At 52.5% G+C, this 16,349-nt stretch overlaps 1 protein-coding gene across 3 annotated transcripts in view; it reads right to left on the bottom strand.

Annotated features, from left to right (window-relative positions):
* The window catches only part of RARB (retinoic acid receptor beta), a 195,122-nt gene that overhangs the window by 10,455 nt on the left and 168,318 nt on the right, over positions 1–16,349 (bottom strand). For all 3 annotated transcript variants that reach the window (XM_004754348.3, XM_004754347.3, XM_004754351.3), the window contains exon 5: positions 3,451–3,627. In XM_004754348.3, coding sequence (XP_004754405.1) covers positions 3,451–3,627 — 177 coding nt within the window. The remainder of the gene's footprint in view (positions 1–3,450; positions 3,628–16,349) is intronic.

Raw genomic sequence — 16,349 nt, 5'->3', positions numbered from 1 at the left:
AGGCATTTCTGTCTTGTTCACTGCTGTGTCATCAGAGCCTAGAACAGTGCCTTGCACACAACGGGTCCTCAGTGAGTATTTGTAAAAGGCAGAGCAGAGAGGGGAGGAGGTCAGCAGGGAAGAGCAAACAGAAGGTCAGACAGCCGCAAGCATTATTTTTGATGATTTTTAAGTTGAGAGAGACTTGATTCAATTACCTGCATAGAAGAGGCAGCTGAGGGGCAAGAGGAGAAGAAACAGGATAGGGAAGATAAAGGAGAGCCCGCAAGAAGGAGAACGTGAGCACAGGTGAGGGGACCGCTCTTGGGGGGTCCCTTCCTTATCCTGACTACAAACCTGGGGTGCCACAGCTCTGGGATGAGGGATGGAAAATGGTTTCGAAGATTTGACCCATCTTAAGAGAGACTTTGCAGCTACTTGACCCCTGTGGGAAATCATGAATCCTAGCTCTGACGGAAGCCTGGCTGTGGACTCCACACCAAAGGGTCCCCACCCAGGCAGACGCCAGGACCGGAAACCCTTCTGGAGGGTGGTGTGGAGAGAGCACAGGCTAAGGGGCATGCTTTCCCCTTCTGGACAGCCCCAGCAGGCACCGCGCACTCGGGAGCAAAGGCCTGTCTCAGAGCACACACAATGCGTGGTGCTAGGCCAGAGCTGCCGACCCCTGGGACAACTCTGTGTTTCCCTTCTAGGGGCTGACAGCAACTTCAGCCTGTGTCTGTCCACCTTTCCTTCTAGTGTGTCTGTCTCGCTCTATCCCTACATCAATGGCTTCGATAAGAAGATTCTTCTAAATGGGTCAGCCAGTTGATATTCTCATCCGAAGGATGCTCTTTGAAGCTGTGCATTTTTCAGGCTCTTGTGATTAATTGCCTTTGCCACGAATTCTTGGAAATGAGCTCTTATCTGGGGCCAAATAAGTACTCCTTCTGCTTCATCTCATAAGACTGGACGTCTCTGCTCTTCCCCGAGTAGGGCTTTTCCCTCTTGCGCCTACTGCATCCCAGCCCCAGCCCCATGGACCAATGAAGCCAGGACACAGTGGTTGAAAGAGTTTTCTGACTCCTGTCTCAGGGTCCGGAATTGTCCCCATGTGCTTTTAACAGCTTTGTCCCTGTTTGTGCTTATACCCATGACTATATTTAAGCCTGTTTAAAGAATTACTTTAGTCAATGCCTCATTGATTTCTATTCCAGTTGTACAGATAGGTAAACTCAGACTGGGAAAGGTTAACTCAACCAAGGTCACAGATATTGGTCTTGTTCTACCCAATTCCACCAAGAGGCCAAGCACTGCTTCTTGATTGATCCATGGACAATCCAGAGGAGTGCTTGGGTTTCACTGTAAACGTGGGATGTGGAAAGACAGCTGGAGGTTGTGGGGGGATTTAAAGGGGGTGGGTCTAAGCACCCCTGACCATGAAAGTATGGGGTGTTGAGAAAACAAGATGCTTCCTTGGAGGGTCGCAAAAGCTCCTTCTCGTTTCACCTTTCCCAAAGGACTGGAGTTGAAGGAACCCCACACGGTCACCACTTGGCAGCCAGACAAGAGGAGGACTAAGAAACAAGCAAAGAACCTAAGTCAGAGCCCAAACTTCAGGAAGGCTCCAGGCCCTGCCGGGTGGCCACGTCATACAGGGAATCAGAATTCCACCATGTGGCCTGGTGCAGAGCCTGACCTGGTGGTGCCACCTCATGGTCCCCTCAGCCACTCTGGACCTCTGGGGCACCTCTCACCACGTGCTGGTAACTCCAGTCTCTACTCATATCCTGGGGGGGTCTGGAGGCTTAGGTGAAACTCAACCTGAGTGCTACACTTGAAGGACTCGTAGGAAAGGGTAAGAAAGCACAGGCTTTCCTGTGAATTATTCCAGTAGCTCATTATTAACATTGTCACAGATTTGCTCAGGGGGCCTCTATTAATCTCTGGTGGCCTGGTTGGTCCTATGCCCACGGTCCACCTACCACCATCCCCTGTTTATGCCTCTAATCCTTTCATGACTTTTGGGATAGAAATATGTGGGTCTTGGAATTTGGTTCCAGCATTCACCTGACCTGGGTAACTCACCCAGTCTCTAGCTCCTCATCTGTAAAATGGGCTGAATCTCCATCCCCCAGCCGGCTCACTGAGCTGTGGGAGGCTCAAGTGAGCTGAGGTTTGCAGATGCCATGGGGTGTGGGCAGGTGACCGGTGAATGCTGCTTTGAGGTTTCATTTTTTTCTAAATGTCCCTGAGTTCATCCCAGATCCTCTGATTTTATGAGATGAAAAAATATATTTTATATATATATATATATATATATATATATATTTTCATATATATATATATTCTCAGGATCCCTGGCACATGTAGGTTACGGAGATGAAAAAATATATTTTATATATGTATATTTACATGTATATTTCATATATGTATTCTCAGGATCCCTAGCAAATGTAAGTTACTGAGCAACCATTACCACTCCTAAGATCCAACCAGTGAGCAGAAAGACACATAAACATTCAAGCTCCCTACACAACTGCCTCATACGGGGTCCTCTCTCCTCCTGAGCAGGACTGTGTGTTTAATTACAGTGAGTAACTCCATTTGCTTTGCAGAACTGTTTATACCCAAAGCTATGAAAGATGTAATAAAGAGAAAAATCTACGCTTTTAAAGCACCGCAAAAGCTAATTTTACTTTCTCTATTTTCTGATGCGTCGCCGGGGGCCAGCTTCCCCTCCCACTTCCTCCAGAGGCCCATCTGTACAGACCAGCCCCCACCCCAAGGCAGGGTACATCCCTGTCACCTCTAATGGGAGCTGCCCCCCCATCACGGAAACCAGCCCAGCCAGAATTAATCACACCATCCCTGAAGCCCCAACCAGGTAGAGGGAGGGAGGGATGGCATCTGGCCAGTAGACCCACCGAGGACAAGGTGTGACAGGGTCCCTAGTAGCCCCAGTGTGAGAACAGAAGAGGGGAGAGAGGCACCAGGAATCCATTCCCTTTGCACAGATAGGGACACTGAGTCCAGGAAAGGAAATTATTTTCCCGAGGCCGCTGACAGAGGTGGTAGAAGATCAGAGGGCAGAACCAGGGCAACGTGAGCCAACTCCTGTGGGTTTAGCTCAGAGAAGCCTGATGGCCTTTCAGAGATCTGCAGGACTGGCCTGCGGAAGGGCTTCTGGGGGAGGCCAGCAAGGCTGTGACTGAGACAGGCCGGGTCCTGCTCCAAGGCCATGCAGTGGGGGTTCCCACACCAAGTCGAGAAGGGATGAGGTTCAGCCCAAGTCCTGGGCATCCCTGAGCCTCCGGCAGCGGAATGGAAATTGAGGCAGGGAGGACGGGCTTGGCAAATGATGCAAGTGGCTGGAGGAGGCTGGGAGACCGAAGCCTCTGGAGGTCTTCCAAGTACCCCGGTCCACTCCCCCCGCCCCACCCCTGACCAAGAGCTCAGAAGGGCACATACCAGAATGTCCAGGCAGGCAGCCTTCAGCAGGGTGATCTGGTCTGCAATGGTCAAGCCGGTGAAGCCTGGCAGTCGTTTAGCAAACTCCACAATCTTAATAATGCACTTGGTGGCCAGTTCACTGAACTTGTCCCAGAGGCCCAGGTCCAGTCGGACTCGATGGTCAGCACTGGAATTCTAAGAGGGAGAGAAAACACTGTAAGGGGGAGTTTCTGGAAAGCTTGGGAGACAAGGAACTCGGCACATTTTCTATGAATGCACTAATACTTCGGTCTTGACCAGGGAGCTTCTTGCTAGGGTCGCGGGGTGTTGAGCCTGGATTGTTTTGAAGATGCTCCATATCATAGCTCTGAACCACCAGGTTGTCAATAGGAGATAAAGGGGGTTTCTCTTAATGTGATTATTCCAACTAGTACATGAAGGAATGATAGAATAAGGAGCCACCATTTTAGAACCCTGATGAATTAACGGCCGCCATTTTAGAACCCTGATGAATTAACGGCTCTAGGCACTGACGATCAGTGATCGCTACAATCTTAAAAAGAGGCAATGTCATGGAATCACACACACCCACCTTTGAAATAGTCAAAGCAGGATGAGAGTGGGCCTTTAGATCGAACTACAGAAATCCGGGAGACATGGGAACATGGTAAGTTACACCACAGGGGATGCAACTGTCCCCATCCAGAATGCTAGAGCCTTCATCACACCAATTAATTGGTCTCTTCCACAAACGCATTGTAAGAACTGGAAAGAGAAACCTGTAGACTAAAAGTGACTCAACCTAGATGCCTATTAACCCGTAAATAGAGAAATCCACGGCACCCCACCCAACAGAATGCTGGTTAAGGGCAACAGCAAAGAAAACATGACCCAGGCCACAACACCGAGGAGCCTCAGAAGCATCACACCAAGTGGAAGGTGGCAAACACGAAAGCCTGCACACAGAAGGACTCCATGAACAGGACATTCTGAAAATAGCAAAACTACAGGAAGAGAGAGCAGATCAGTGGGACAGAGGCACAGGAGGGGACCAAAAAAAAAAAAGAAAAAGAAAAAGGAGACTTAATTACAAGGTGTACACCTTATCTGAATTCTGTTTCAAATAAACTAAAGGACCTGACACACGTAAGAGAAGTGGGATTGTGAGATATTACGGTGTTTGAGATGCGAATTTCCTGTAAAGAAAACATTGCTGTTTTCAGTGTTGGCAGAAGGTCGCATCACTGAGAACATCAACATACTTACAGGCCCAATAACATGTTTGTAAATTTACTTCCAAAGACTATATGATGAGGAGAGTGTCGATGGCGGCTGGAGGATGAAACGGGGCCGGCTGGGGAGCGATCCCGGTGGTCACTACTCTATCCTCTGCTTCCACAGTAAGTTTACAGTCGTTCATAATAAAGATGAAAGGTGAGACAGGGACAGTGTGAATGAGAACAAAAGGTTACAATGACACCAACAGAGTACGGCGTCCCTTAGTGACCTCAGACCTGTGATGGTCACATGCGTGTTTCCTGGTTGCCCCTGGTCCCAGCGCCAGGCGGCCCCATGACACGTGCAGCGTGATGACAAGCGACTTGCAGAGGGGGCTGCCAGCCAGGGGTGGCTGCTGGGATAACACAGCTGCTCCTCCGGGGAGCCCCGGCCTTCTCACTCCTCAGCAGCTTTAATCCTGGACCCCGAGGGCCAGGTTCCTGCAGTCCCCTGGCTTCTGGGAACCACAGAATAAATCAGGGGAACAGACTTCAGTCCAACTACAGCCCTCGACTGGCTGGAGCCTCCATCCATTTGCACACTCCTACAGTCACTGACTCGCCAGCCTTTCCCCTCCTTCCCTCTGTTTCACGAAGGTCTCCTGCCCCACCCGCACGCAGCTAGAGGCTGGGGTATCACAGCTGAGCAATCACACATGCTTCCAGCCCTGGCGAGCTGACAGCCTGGCGGGGAGAGCACCTGCTGCTCTCTGGGACTCGCCATGGACGACCCCGTCCAGGCCCCCGCTCTGGACCTCACCCAGCAAAGAAGGGGCTAGTTTTTCTCAGCTTCATCCTAAGATGGAGAAAAGCCATCTCAGAGAGGTAAGCTAACCTGCCATCGAGGGGCCAGAAGTGGGTCCCAGGTCTACCAGATCCCCAGCTGACAGGTGTGCCCTCCCATAAGCAGTGCCTCAGTCTCCCCATTTGTAAAGAGGAATATGTGCCACGTGCCCTCAAAGGCTGAAGGGGAGAGGAAGTGGGTTCCCAGTGTACTAATGGTGCTGGGTGTGTTCTGGGGGTTTGGTCAGCATTGGATCCCTTTCCTCAGCACCCCTACCTGCCCACGGCACCGCCAAATGGTTCAGACAACAGCAGTGACCATCTCCTCCTCTGTCCTCCCGAGCAGAGGGAGCAGGGCCAGCAAAGTCCCCATTCTGGTCCCCACTCCATGGCCCATTACCAGCCTCAACCTAGCCTTCCCCATGTAATCAGTAAGGAGGATGCTCAGTGTACACAGCAGACAGGACACCACTAAGAACTTGCTGGAAATTACGGAAGGTCTCAGCTTTCGGTAAGGACTACACTACCTTGGAAAGTGGTTTTGTGCGGCTTTTTGTTTTCTTTTTCTCTTTCTCGGATCCCCAGAGCAGAATCTCTGGTGTGCGAGCCGTTGAATGACTGTCCTGCATTCTTGCCATCGTGCCGTCCTTCTCTCCTGCCTCTGCAGTCCTTTGGCGGACGGCTCCTCCCTCCCTCTGAGCCCGTGGGGTTTGGGCAGGGCTGCCAACTCCCTTAAGCACAAGGAGGGTGCTTGGCTCTGGTCCTCATAATCACAACAGGCCCTCCTCTCGGCCACAGAGATTGGTTCAGAAAAGAGCAGGCAACTGCCAGCAGGCCCATGAGGCTCCCTTCTGAGTCTTTGGCTGGAACAACTGGGGAACAAGGCTGTCAGTGTGGGTTGCCAGGAGTTTTCAGGGGCTATTTGGTGGAGAAGGCCTTCTTAAAAATGAAGCCAACTCAGAGGAAAGCTGAGGTGAGGGAGGAAAAGAAAGAGGAAGAGTGGCTCTGTCCTGAAGATATGGAAATGCTGGATCCAGCCATGCCTGATCCACACCATGACTTTTTGGAAAAAAAGTCTAGGTTCGTTTGAGTTTGGGTTCCTCTCACCTGTAGCAGGAAGAATTTGGACTGATGAACAGGTATAGCTGAGAGAGTTTAGGCCTGACAATGTCACATCCTTCCTCCAAAGAACTATTAAGAGTTAGAGAAGAGGTCCGCCCCCAGCACCAGCATCCTGGTCTGAGCCACCATCACCTCCTGCCTAGATTACTGCAATAGCCTCCTCGCTGCTTTCCCTCATTCCACTCCCAGTGCCTTATGGTCTATTCTTATCAAAGGAATAAAGGGAACCCTTTAAGACAAAAGTCAAAGCAAATCACTGTACTGCTCAAAATCGCCAATGATTTCTCATCTCAGACCAAAGGCCACAGTCCTTCCACTGGCCTGCGAGGCCCTCCCAGATCCGGCGCCTGCTCTCTGACTCCCTGTCTTCCCACTTGGACCAGCCTCACTGGTCTCTCGCCATCCGTGAACAAGTGGGCGTGTACCTGCCTCCGGGTCTTTGCACTGGCTATTCCGTCCACCTGGATTCCTGCTCCCCCAGCTACCCACACGATGCTCTCCCTCATTCCTTCACATCTTTGGTCAAATGTCACCTACTCTTTTTTTTTTTTTTTTTTTTTATGGGCCACTTTTTACAGTACTTATTCCCTATCACACTATCATTCCCTTATTTACACGGGGCTTCTTGTCTCATTTTCCTCCTGCTGTCCCCTCAGTGTCTGAACAGTGCCTGGTCCGTGGCAGGCAGGGTCTCAACAAGTGTTTGTTCAATGAGTCAACGAGGAAGGACGTTCCCCCAAGTCCTTGCTTCTGGATGTCTCAGGACACGACCATTCTGAGGATGAGGCTCTCCCCGCTATGGTCTAGGGCTGCTCAGGAGGACTCTGGCTGCCTCTGGAGGCAGGCAGAGCGGAACCACCCAGGCAAAGGCGAGGCTCCCAGGGCCTGGTGTTTAGGCCTCTGACAAATGTCAACAGTTCCATGAAGGGAACGGTGCACCCCAGACGCATATCTTTAGTTCCTTACCTCAGTGAAAACCAGCCCGGAGAGTCCATAAAACTAGCTTTCATCCTGAATACTGGGGAGGAAAGCCGGAAAGGAGTTTGCATGAGGGATGCCACAGAAGGCCTTCAAAGGGTGGGTGCCACCGGCGCTTTCCGCAGCACCCCCTGAGGAAGGTGGGCATGCATCCTCCAGATGGATTTTATTCCTTCCTCAAGGACCCTGGTGGAACACAGCACACTCGGGGGAACAGAAGATCAAGATGTGCGGCCATTCGGGCTGTAATTAAATTTAATAGGCAGTTTATCCAGTTTGTAGGAAGATGACACGGAAGAGAGGGACAGAGAGGAGAGCTTACGGCGGGAAATCATTTTACAATGGAGTATCCATCTGGAAAAAAAGACATTGGCCCGACCCAGTGAGTGTGAACGAAACCCCCATCAGTATGAGGTTACTTCATCACACACTGGGCTGCAGGAGAGAAGCCTGTCGTACCTTCGATTAAAAATAATGCACAGCCGTCTTAATGGCATGTAAATCTAACTCACTATTATGCAAACCGAAGGGAAGAGGCAGTTAATAAAACACAAAATAACCTGGTGTTTTATTATACTGGTTGCTCGATTCATAGGCATGAGGTTTAAAATGGCTTATATATTATCTGCCAGCCGCAGCAAACGGAGAGCTCGGCTTGTTTGGGTTGGTAATGAAGGTGGTGATGGGGCGCACTGAGGGAAGTGTGGGTTTTTAGCAGCACTTCTGAAAACTGGGGGAACAGGAGAGTGAAAGGCTGGGGTGGTCACGGAGGCCCTGGCTGAGGGCTGATGAGCAGCCCGGCCGGGGGTGAGAGGCAGGCCCTCCTGGAACTATGGCTCTCCCTCCCCCACTCCTCCTCAGGGGGTGGGAGCCCCTCTCTAGGCAGGTCCCCCCACTCTGCCTTCCCACAGTGCTGTGCGGCGGGGGCCCTGTGGAGGGGGTGCGCTCCAGGGCCTCTTTCGCAGCAGCACCGCCCAGCCCCACTAGGAAATCCAATTATATGGCCATTTTGGTGACGCAAAAGGGATCCCTTCTCTGATTGCCGTTACTTGCAGAACAAGACCCACAAACGGAGACGGAATCACGGGTGATTCTGAAGTTCCTGTGTGTGGCAGCTGCTGGATACTACAGTGGTTCAAGCAGGCCTGCTCATGGCTCCTTGCAGCTAAGGAGGAAAGGCAAACTCTTCCCAACAGTAAGGAGTGACTTTCTCAGGGAATGTTGGGGTCATCTGTCAGGAGCCTCCTTCCCTAGGCCTGAATCTACCCTTCCACCACCCGGACAGGCCGATGACCACCTAGACGGGCTGATGCCCTTTCGAGTCGTGTTTGCAGATGGCTCCTGTCATCCACATTGCATGTCTCCGGGGCACACATGTCCCAGGCCATAACCCTGGGGGGCAGGCCCCCTTCTGAGGGTTTCACAACCAGCTCCCTCTAAATCTCATGGCACACTCTGCCAGCAGGGGTTGTTCTCGTCCCAGCGACTGGGGTGGAGGCCAAGGCCTGGGGAAGTGAAGTCAGTCGAGCAAGAGGCTCAGCTGTGAGGCGGAGGCCCAGGACGGCCATCAGGCAGTGTGGCTCCAGTGTCCGCGCTGCCCACTGTCACACCCTGTCACCTGCCCTCTTGTTCCTGGGGCGTCTTATGTTCGGCGTTTGTCTTCTAGGCCCTGCGATTGTATCTGTGATCTCCCTCCCGGTTGGTAATGCTGGAAGCTTCCAGGAGGTGGCTGAAAGGTTCCTGGCACGTTATGACGAGAACATGATGTACCAGGCCAGCATCTCTCTGTGGTCCATGAACATGTATCTCGGCATTAGGGGCTTTAGGAATGTACCAGCGGGGGTCCCTCCATCAGTGGGAAGAGGGAGGCATGGGGGCCCCCAGCACACTTTCAGCATTCTCGCAGAACCGGATGCTTTCAACAGGTGGGGAAACGCTGCAGCCATCCTGCAGCCTCGGCTGGAAAGACAGGCACTGTCTCAAAGGCATGGCAGCCCGTGGGCGGAGAGGGCTCCAAGCAATAGGCCACGGGCAATGGGAAGAGGGAAGGAACAAGGGTCTCGAAGGACCTCCCCAAGAGCTCCCGGGAAGTTGGCTAGAAGCGAGCATGATATCCCTGAAAGTAATGTTTTAGGGGTGCTCCTGCACCCCCACTGCCCAAGACTCCAGGACCAGTACATGAGACTGGAAGGGCCCCTCGGGACAGCCACAGCCCCTTCACTGATGGTGATCTCAGAGACCCAGGGACCCTGGCGGAGGGCAGGGGGAGAGATTCAGGGATATACTGGCTGGAGGGTGTAGATCAGAGTTTTGGAGGATGTCCAGGAGATGCTCGATCTTGGGGTGATCTCGGCTGCTCTGAAGGACCACAGATGGCTTCTGAAACTAATGCCGCGGGCACATCTAAGAATGAAGCAAAGCTCTGTCCTGCTTACCTGCCAAAGCCTCCCGCCCGGCACAAAGCGGGCGGGGCTCACCGTGGCGGCACTGCCTCTCCAGCTGAGAGATCTTACTTGGCTCTCTGCGGCCAGTGCCCACATACCTTATGCTCACAAGGGCCGCACTCTCGGCTAGCACTGGCCTGTCTCCCTGGGCTCTGCACCCAGTCCCTCCTCTGCCAACCTCCATGCCATGCCCATGCTACTCCCTCGACTGAAAATGTCTTCCTTTTTCCACCACCCAGGAAGATCTGGGGAAGACAGCACAGCGCCTAGAGGGCATTTTTCACTAAAAGCCGCAAACTTGTGATATGCACTGCCAGGGGCTTCTAAAAGCTCCCAGAATGTGACAACCCTTGATTTCCAGCCAGACGTCACAAAAGAGCCGCAAGCACGGAAGGGTACGTGTCCGTGCACTCCAGGTCCGTGCTCAGCAGGGATTTCAGGTTGAACCTTGTACCACTCCCCCACCACCGCTGCCGCAAGAGATATGTTGAGGTCCTAATCCCCCGTAACTTCAGAATGTGACCTTATTTGGAAATGGGGTCTTACCACAGGTTATCAACTTAAAATGAGGTCATGAGGCAGGACTCATTCTAGCATGACCGGTGCCCTTATAAAGGGAAATCTGGACAGAGACAGACATGCGCAGAGAGAAGATGGCCTGGAAATACACAGGAGAAGGCCATGTGGCGATAGAGGACTGGAGTCACGCTTCCACAAGCGGAGGAGTGCCAAGAATTGCCCCCAACGTCAGATGCTAGAGGAGGCAAGGAAGGATTCTTCCCTAGAGCTGCCAGAGAGAGCACGGCCCTTCTGACATCTTCATGCTGGGCTCCGGGCTTCCAGACCTGTGAGATAATGAATCGCTGTTGACGGAAGCCACCCAGTCTGCGGTACTTTGTCAGGGCATCAGGGCAGCCCAGCAGACGAATACAGTAGGGATACAGTAAATGTGTGCTGGAAAACCAAAGAACCGTCTCCGTGATACAGGCGGTGCAGGTATGTTTACCAGCAGGAAACTGGCTCACAAAAGATAAGAACCGTCCAAGGTCGGCTAACTGGGAGGCGGCAGAGTGGAGATTAGAACTCGGGCCTCCAGACGCCCCTGTGGTACCCTCCTCCCAGGTGCGTCTCTCCTGGGAGGCCGACTTCCTGAGGGTCAGGTTCTGATTCTCTGGCTGATCCCAGTGTTGGTTTTCTAGAAGGAAAGCCAAGTCCGCAATGGCCGGAACTGTCATCACAATATCCTTCCTCTTCTCAAGCACTCGTTTCCTGGAAGGGCTTTTAGAGGTTTAATGATTCTGTTGGTGGTCATTTTTCTGAGTAGACTAAGGGCTCCTTAAATCTCCATGGCTCAACTTCACGAGGCCCGCAGAGGGCAGCTTCTGCCCCATCACGCTCTGCAAGGTGACGGACAGTCCGCACAGGGCAGAGCAGGGGGAAGCCGGAGCGAGCTGCCCAGGGCCGGGGTGGTGCTGCCTGGAGACTGGCTCCCTTGCCCACCTGCCACTTTACTTTTCCCGAACCTGTGTGCGTGGCTGGAAAAAACAACACGGCATCCATAGCACCATCAAGAGGAGACCTGCCCATTGTGTATCTCCCTCCGCCAGAAACTGTGCAAGGAGTTCTGACACAGTTGTTTCATTTAACCCTTCCAGAAGTCCCAACACGTGGGTACCACGCAAGCCCCATGATACGGAGGAGAGGGCTGAGGCTCCTGGGAGGAGTCCAAGGTCATGTAAACTTACATAGCACAGGCAAGACTTGACCCTGGCTCTGTGCAGCCTGGAAACCCAAATGACGCAGTTGCTAAGGGTGTGACCTCAGGAAGCAGAGTAAATAGCCTCAGAGCTGGGTTGCAGCTCCCTTCGGTTTGCCTCTTCATTCTGTTTTGGAGACTTATCTGTAAACAGGTGCTGCCTCGCTTTCTACGTTCCCTGCGGAATCCCCCTCCCACGCCGCCTGGTTTGGGAGGTCACTGGTTAGGAACCTTCCCAAAGGGTCTAGCTCTCAAGTTTGGAGGCGAGCTCCCTGCCCTCCCTGAGGCAGTGGGTAAATGTTCGCGCTTCCCCACCCAGACCTGCTGTTTCTGCAGGCCGGGCCATGCGACCCGAATCTACCCTAACTAGAAAAGAAAAGGGAACTACTCTTCCAAAAAAGACTGTAGGTGGGCGGCTAGCTGCCTTTTTAATTCCTCTCTGCCCACTTATTCCAAAGGCATCTGACAAGGAGGCCAGGCTAGTGAAAACGGCAGGAAGTTTCCTTGCAGTGGAAGCAACTGCCCGTCTAAAAAAAGCTCTTTTTGTAAAAAAAAAATGCCCAAGTCGGAACTCAGGGCTTGCCGAGAATGTGTTATGGCTGCTGTTATTTATTTATAGCCCCACCTACTTGCAGAAAGGATTTGGAGTTGCTTACAATAAAAACTGAGCTAGATCTGTATACAGAGTCGAAATAAAAAGCCGGATGAGAGACTGTATCAGAGCTGCCTCGATCCCACAAACGGGTAGTGTGCTTCCGGAAGGAGGTTGGCTGCCATGTAGCTAAGGATCACTCTCTGGAGAGGGAAAAGCTGTATTCCATGTTCCTCGCTGGATCAAAACACGTGCAGCAAGGGGTGCCTGACTGGTGCAGTCAATGTTAAGTGTTTGACTCTTGGTTTCGACTCACATTAGGTCATGACCTCAGGGTCGTGGCATCGAGTCCTGTATTGGGCTCCATGCTCAGCGGGGAGTCTGCTGGAGATTCTCTTCCTCTGCCTCTCCCCTACTCACATGTGCGTGCATGAGTGTCCCCATGCTCTCTCTCTCAAATAAATAGGTGTGTGTGTGTGTGTGTGTGTGTGTGTGTGTGTGTGTGTGTGTGTGTTTTAAATAAAGGTGCAGAAAGGAAAGAGGTCCCAGGAAGCCCTGCAGGAAGGCTGGAGAGGAGAGGTCTGGCAAAGGCAGACAGCCAGTAAAGACATCCCTGTGGGCTCCTGGGCTCTTCTTGCTGGGAACCCCTGGGAAATGGCTGAGAGAAGGCATCCTCCCCAGGGGTAAGGAAGCTGGGGCATTCACCCACCAGCTTCTTTTTGTTCTTGGGTGAGGGCTCCCCCAGGAGTGACAGTGCCCCGCACGTGAGCCAAGCAGATCTGGCAGCCAGCGAAAGTCCTCAGGCCGGCTCCCCGAGACCTGCAGTGTGAGCCACGGGACCCGGCGCGGCCCCTCCAGCCCCTGCTGCGTCTCTGGGAAGGCTGGGAGGGCAGCCTCCTTGGCCTAGAGACAGGTGGAATCGGACCTGTGGTATAATGAGAATCCAAAAGGAGAGGCTACCGGGTTCAGAGGGATGCCTGGGGGAAGGGAGGGTGGCACAGGCCCACGTGGGGCTAGCCAGAATCCCCGGCTGCCTTTTGGGGTGGGAAGGAGCTGTGCTGACTAACGGGGGAGGTCCGTCCTGAAGGAGCATTTTGGTCCCAGGCCCTGGAGAAAGCCAGGCCACACCAGGGCGTGCGTTCTAGGCGGACGCAAGGCTATGCCTTGTGTTTGCCCAGCTCTGCCCCAGAGCAGAGTGGACACCATTTCATCTGGTTACCAGGAGAGTCAGGGCCTGGCAGACTCCTTGGCCACACGAAGGAAGCCCCACCTGGGGAAGAGGGGAGGAGACCCCTGATACCATAGCAAATGATCCCAGGGATCGTCATAAAATGTGTCTCACCTCATGACCTGGCTCAAAAGCTTCCACTTCCAGGAAGCCCTCCCTATTTTGACTGTTCTCTTTTACTCTGCCTTTTCTGGAACTAACATTTTGATTTAGTCCTGGATAACAGCCACCCCTCCTAACCAGAAACCCAATGGCTCCTCCTTCCATTCGGCCTTGTCAACCACCCCCATGATGTATCCTGTGTATGTATGGTGTGGCTAAAAGGGCTGTCCCTGGACTCAGAACTTCACGTTCAAGTTCCACCATACTGGCTATGAGACATGAGGCACATTATTTGGCCTTTCTACACCCCAGTTTATTCATCTGTATTATGGAAGCAACAATACCCGCTTTGTATGTTCTGTAAGGAGTCAAAGAATGAATATTTAGAGTGTTTAGCATGGTCCCTGGTACATAGTAAATGCTCAATAAATACTAGCTGTAATTATAATGGTGACAAGAATAACAAAGACTCCTGACTGCAAACTGTCTCTTGCTCTCCAGTATTTACAGATTAAAATACAAATCCCTCAATCAGCGTTCAAGACTCTACAAGGCCCTTTCTTTCTTCCTTCCTTTCCTTCTTTCTTTCAGGATTTATTTATTTTAAAGAGAATGAGCACAGGGGGAGGGGAGAGGGAGAGAGTATCTCAAGCAGACGTCCCCCCCTCCCCTGAGGACTTGATCTCGTGTCCCTGAGATCATGACTTGAGCTGAAATCCAGGGTCAGACACTTAACTGACCGAGCCACCCAGGAGCCCCTGCAAAGCTGTTTCTCACTTCCCACTCCCTCCTACCACTCTCACCATTCCCTTCACCGCCTTCTGTCCTTTCCCTGGGCCCAGCCTCGGTTGAGGTCCTGATTTCCTAGGTCAGGATGCACGTGCCTTGATACTTAGCCCCAAACACTGCCTGGAATGATGGGCAATCATAAATATCTCTAAGAGGAATAAATGAGATGCTCCTTGGCACGGGTTATTAATCCTCTTCCTTCTCTATAGTGTCTAATGCAGCTGGCACGGGGCCAGGCCCCCCGAGTATCAGTTCCCAGCCAGGGAATGGACGTGTGGTGGCTGGTGAGCCTGCCACATCCCTGTCACACGGGCATTTCCAGGTCCCATCAACAGAAGCTTCTCATGAATTACTTAATTTTTCTAACCATTTTATATCATCCCCATTCTACAGATGGGAGAAAGGAGGCTGGGTGAAGTCAGTAACTTGACACTGTCACCCGGCTGATCGGTGGCTGAGCAGGAGGTAAACCACATTCATTGGCTTCTAGTGCCCCTGCCAGTGAGAAAAGGCATCACCCCCCACCCCCCCCACCACCTCTTAGCTCATGGGCCTGCTTTACCTCCTGGGTTAAAATGAAAGCTCCTTTATGGTGTCCAGCTTCATCCTGCTCTGTCCTCTGGACCAAGTTCAGTCGGGCCTGTCCACTGAAATCAAGCCCTCCCCTCAGCCTGGCAGGAGAGGTCAACGGCTTCCCACATGGGTGGCTGAAGCACGCGATGTCTCTCGTTCTCCTTGACACCAAGGGCCTGGCTGGGCCCCAGAAGGTCATCCTGGGTCTGGCTACGAAAGGCACCTGCTACGTAGAGTGCGGAAGGCAGCGCGGCCACAGCAGCATCACTGGGAAGCTTGACAGAAATGCCCCCCACACCGCCAACCAGACAGAGTCAGAGCCTGCAGGCGAGGGGCTCCCCCCGCCCCCCAACAGCTTCCCAGCCCCGATGCTCACTGCCCTTCTTTCGGCATCAACACTTCAAGTCTCTGAATCTTCAGGAGCTGTTCGTCCTATTCTTTTTCTAGAACGCCAGGCACCAAACCAGCAAATGTGATAATTTGGATTATTTTAAAAGTACGTTTACCAGCATCTTAGGCAAGCAACATAAGCTACTTAAGGAGGCCAGAATAGCATTCTAGTTATATTCATTCATTCACTCATGCATTCATTTATTCATTCATGCAACAAATACTCGTCAAGTGCCTACTGTGTGCCATGCACCATGAACTGACGTCCGCGAACATAATACATGCAAAAACCAGTTTAAAAAATTGAAGTATCTCATGTGTCCCCAGCGACATACCGCAGACTAGTCAACATACACCACCAACCCTAGATCTCCCATCCTCTTCCTCCTGGCTTCTCTTTATTTCTAATGGAGCTCTGGGGAGCACAGCAGGACCTCCCGCCTCTCGAGGGAGGAGTCACGTCTGTACTTTGCCTGGCCCTGGTTCAGAGGTTCCACCTCCTCTCTCAAGAGGGCTCCCATAGTGTTGGCTGGATCTTACAGCTGGATGGGTGTTTTGAGACCACTGCCCCTCGTCCCCTCCAGGTCCCCACTGGGCTCTGTACAGGTGTCTGTCATGACTCCTGCAACACCTCATGGTTCCCCAGGACTCCCTCACCAGACCGCATGTCCCTGCAGCAGCAACCTGAGTCTACCCACCAGTGTGGCCAGCACCTCGCACACGGCCCTGCACACGAGTGTTCGGTTTGGCTCCTCAGTGAATGCACGCATGCCTGAGTGGAGTGGAGGAAACAGGAAAGAGCCATCCTACTCAGTGACTGCCCGAAGGCTGCCACGTGGAGGGAGGAGACCACTGCAGAGCCCCACTCAGCCCACACACATAT

This window comes from Mustela putorius, unplaced genomic scaffold (assembly GCF_011764305.1).
Source record: "Mustela putorius furo isolate JIRA1106 unplaced genomic scaffold, ASM1176430v1.1 tig00003834_pilon_pilon_pilon, whole genome shotgun sequence".
NCBI classification, from domain to species: Eukaryota; Metazoa; Chordata; class Mammalia; order Carnivora; family Mustelidae; genus Mustela; species Mustela putorius.
This window is presented reverse-complemented; position numbering and strand designations above follow the sequence as displayed.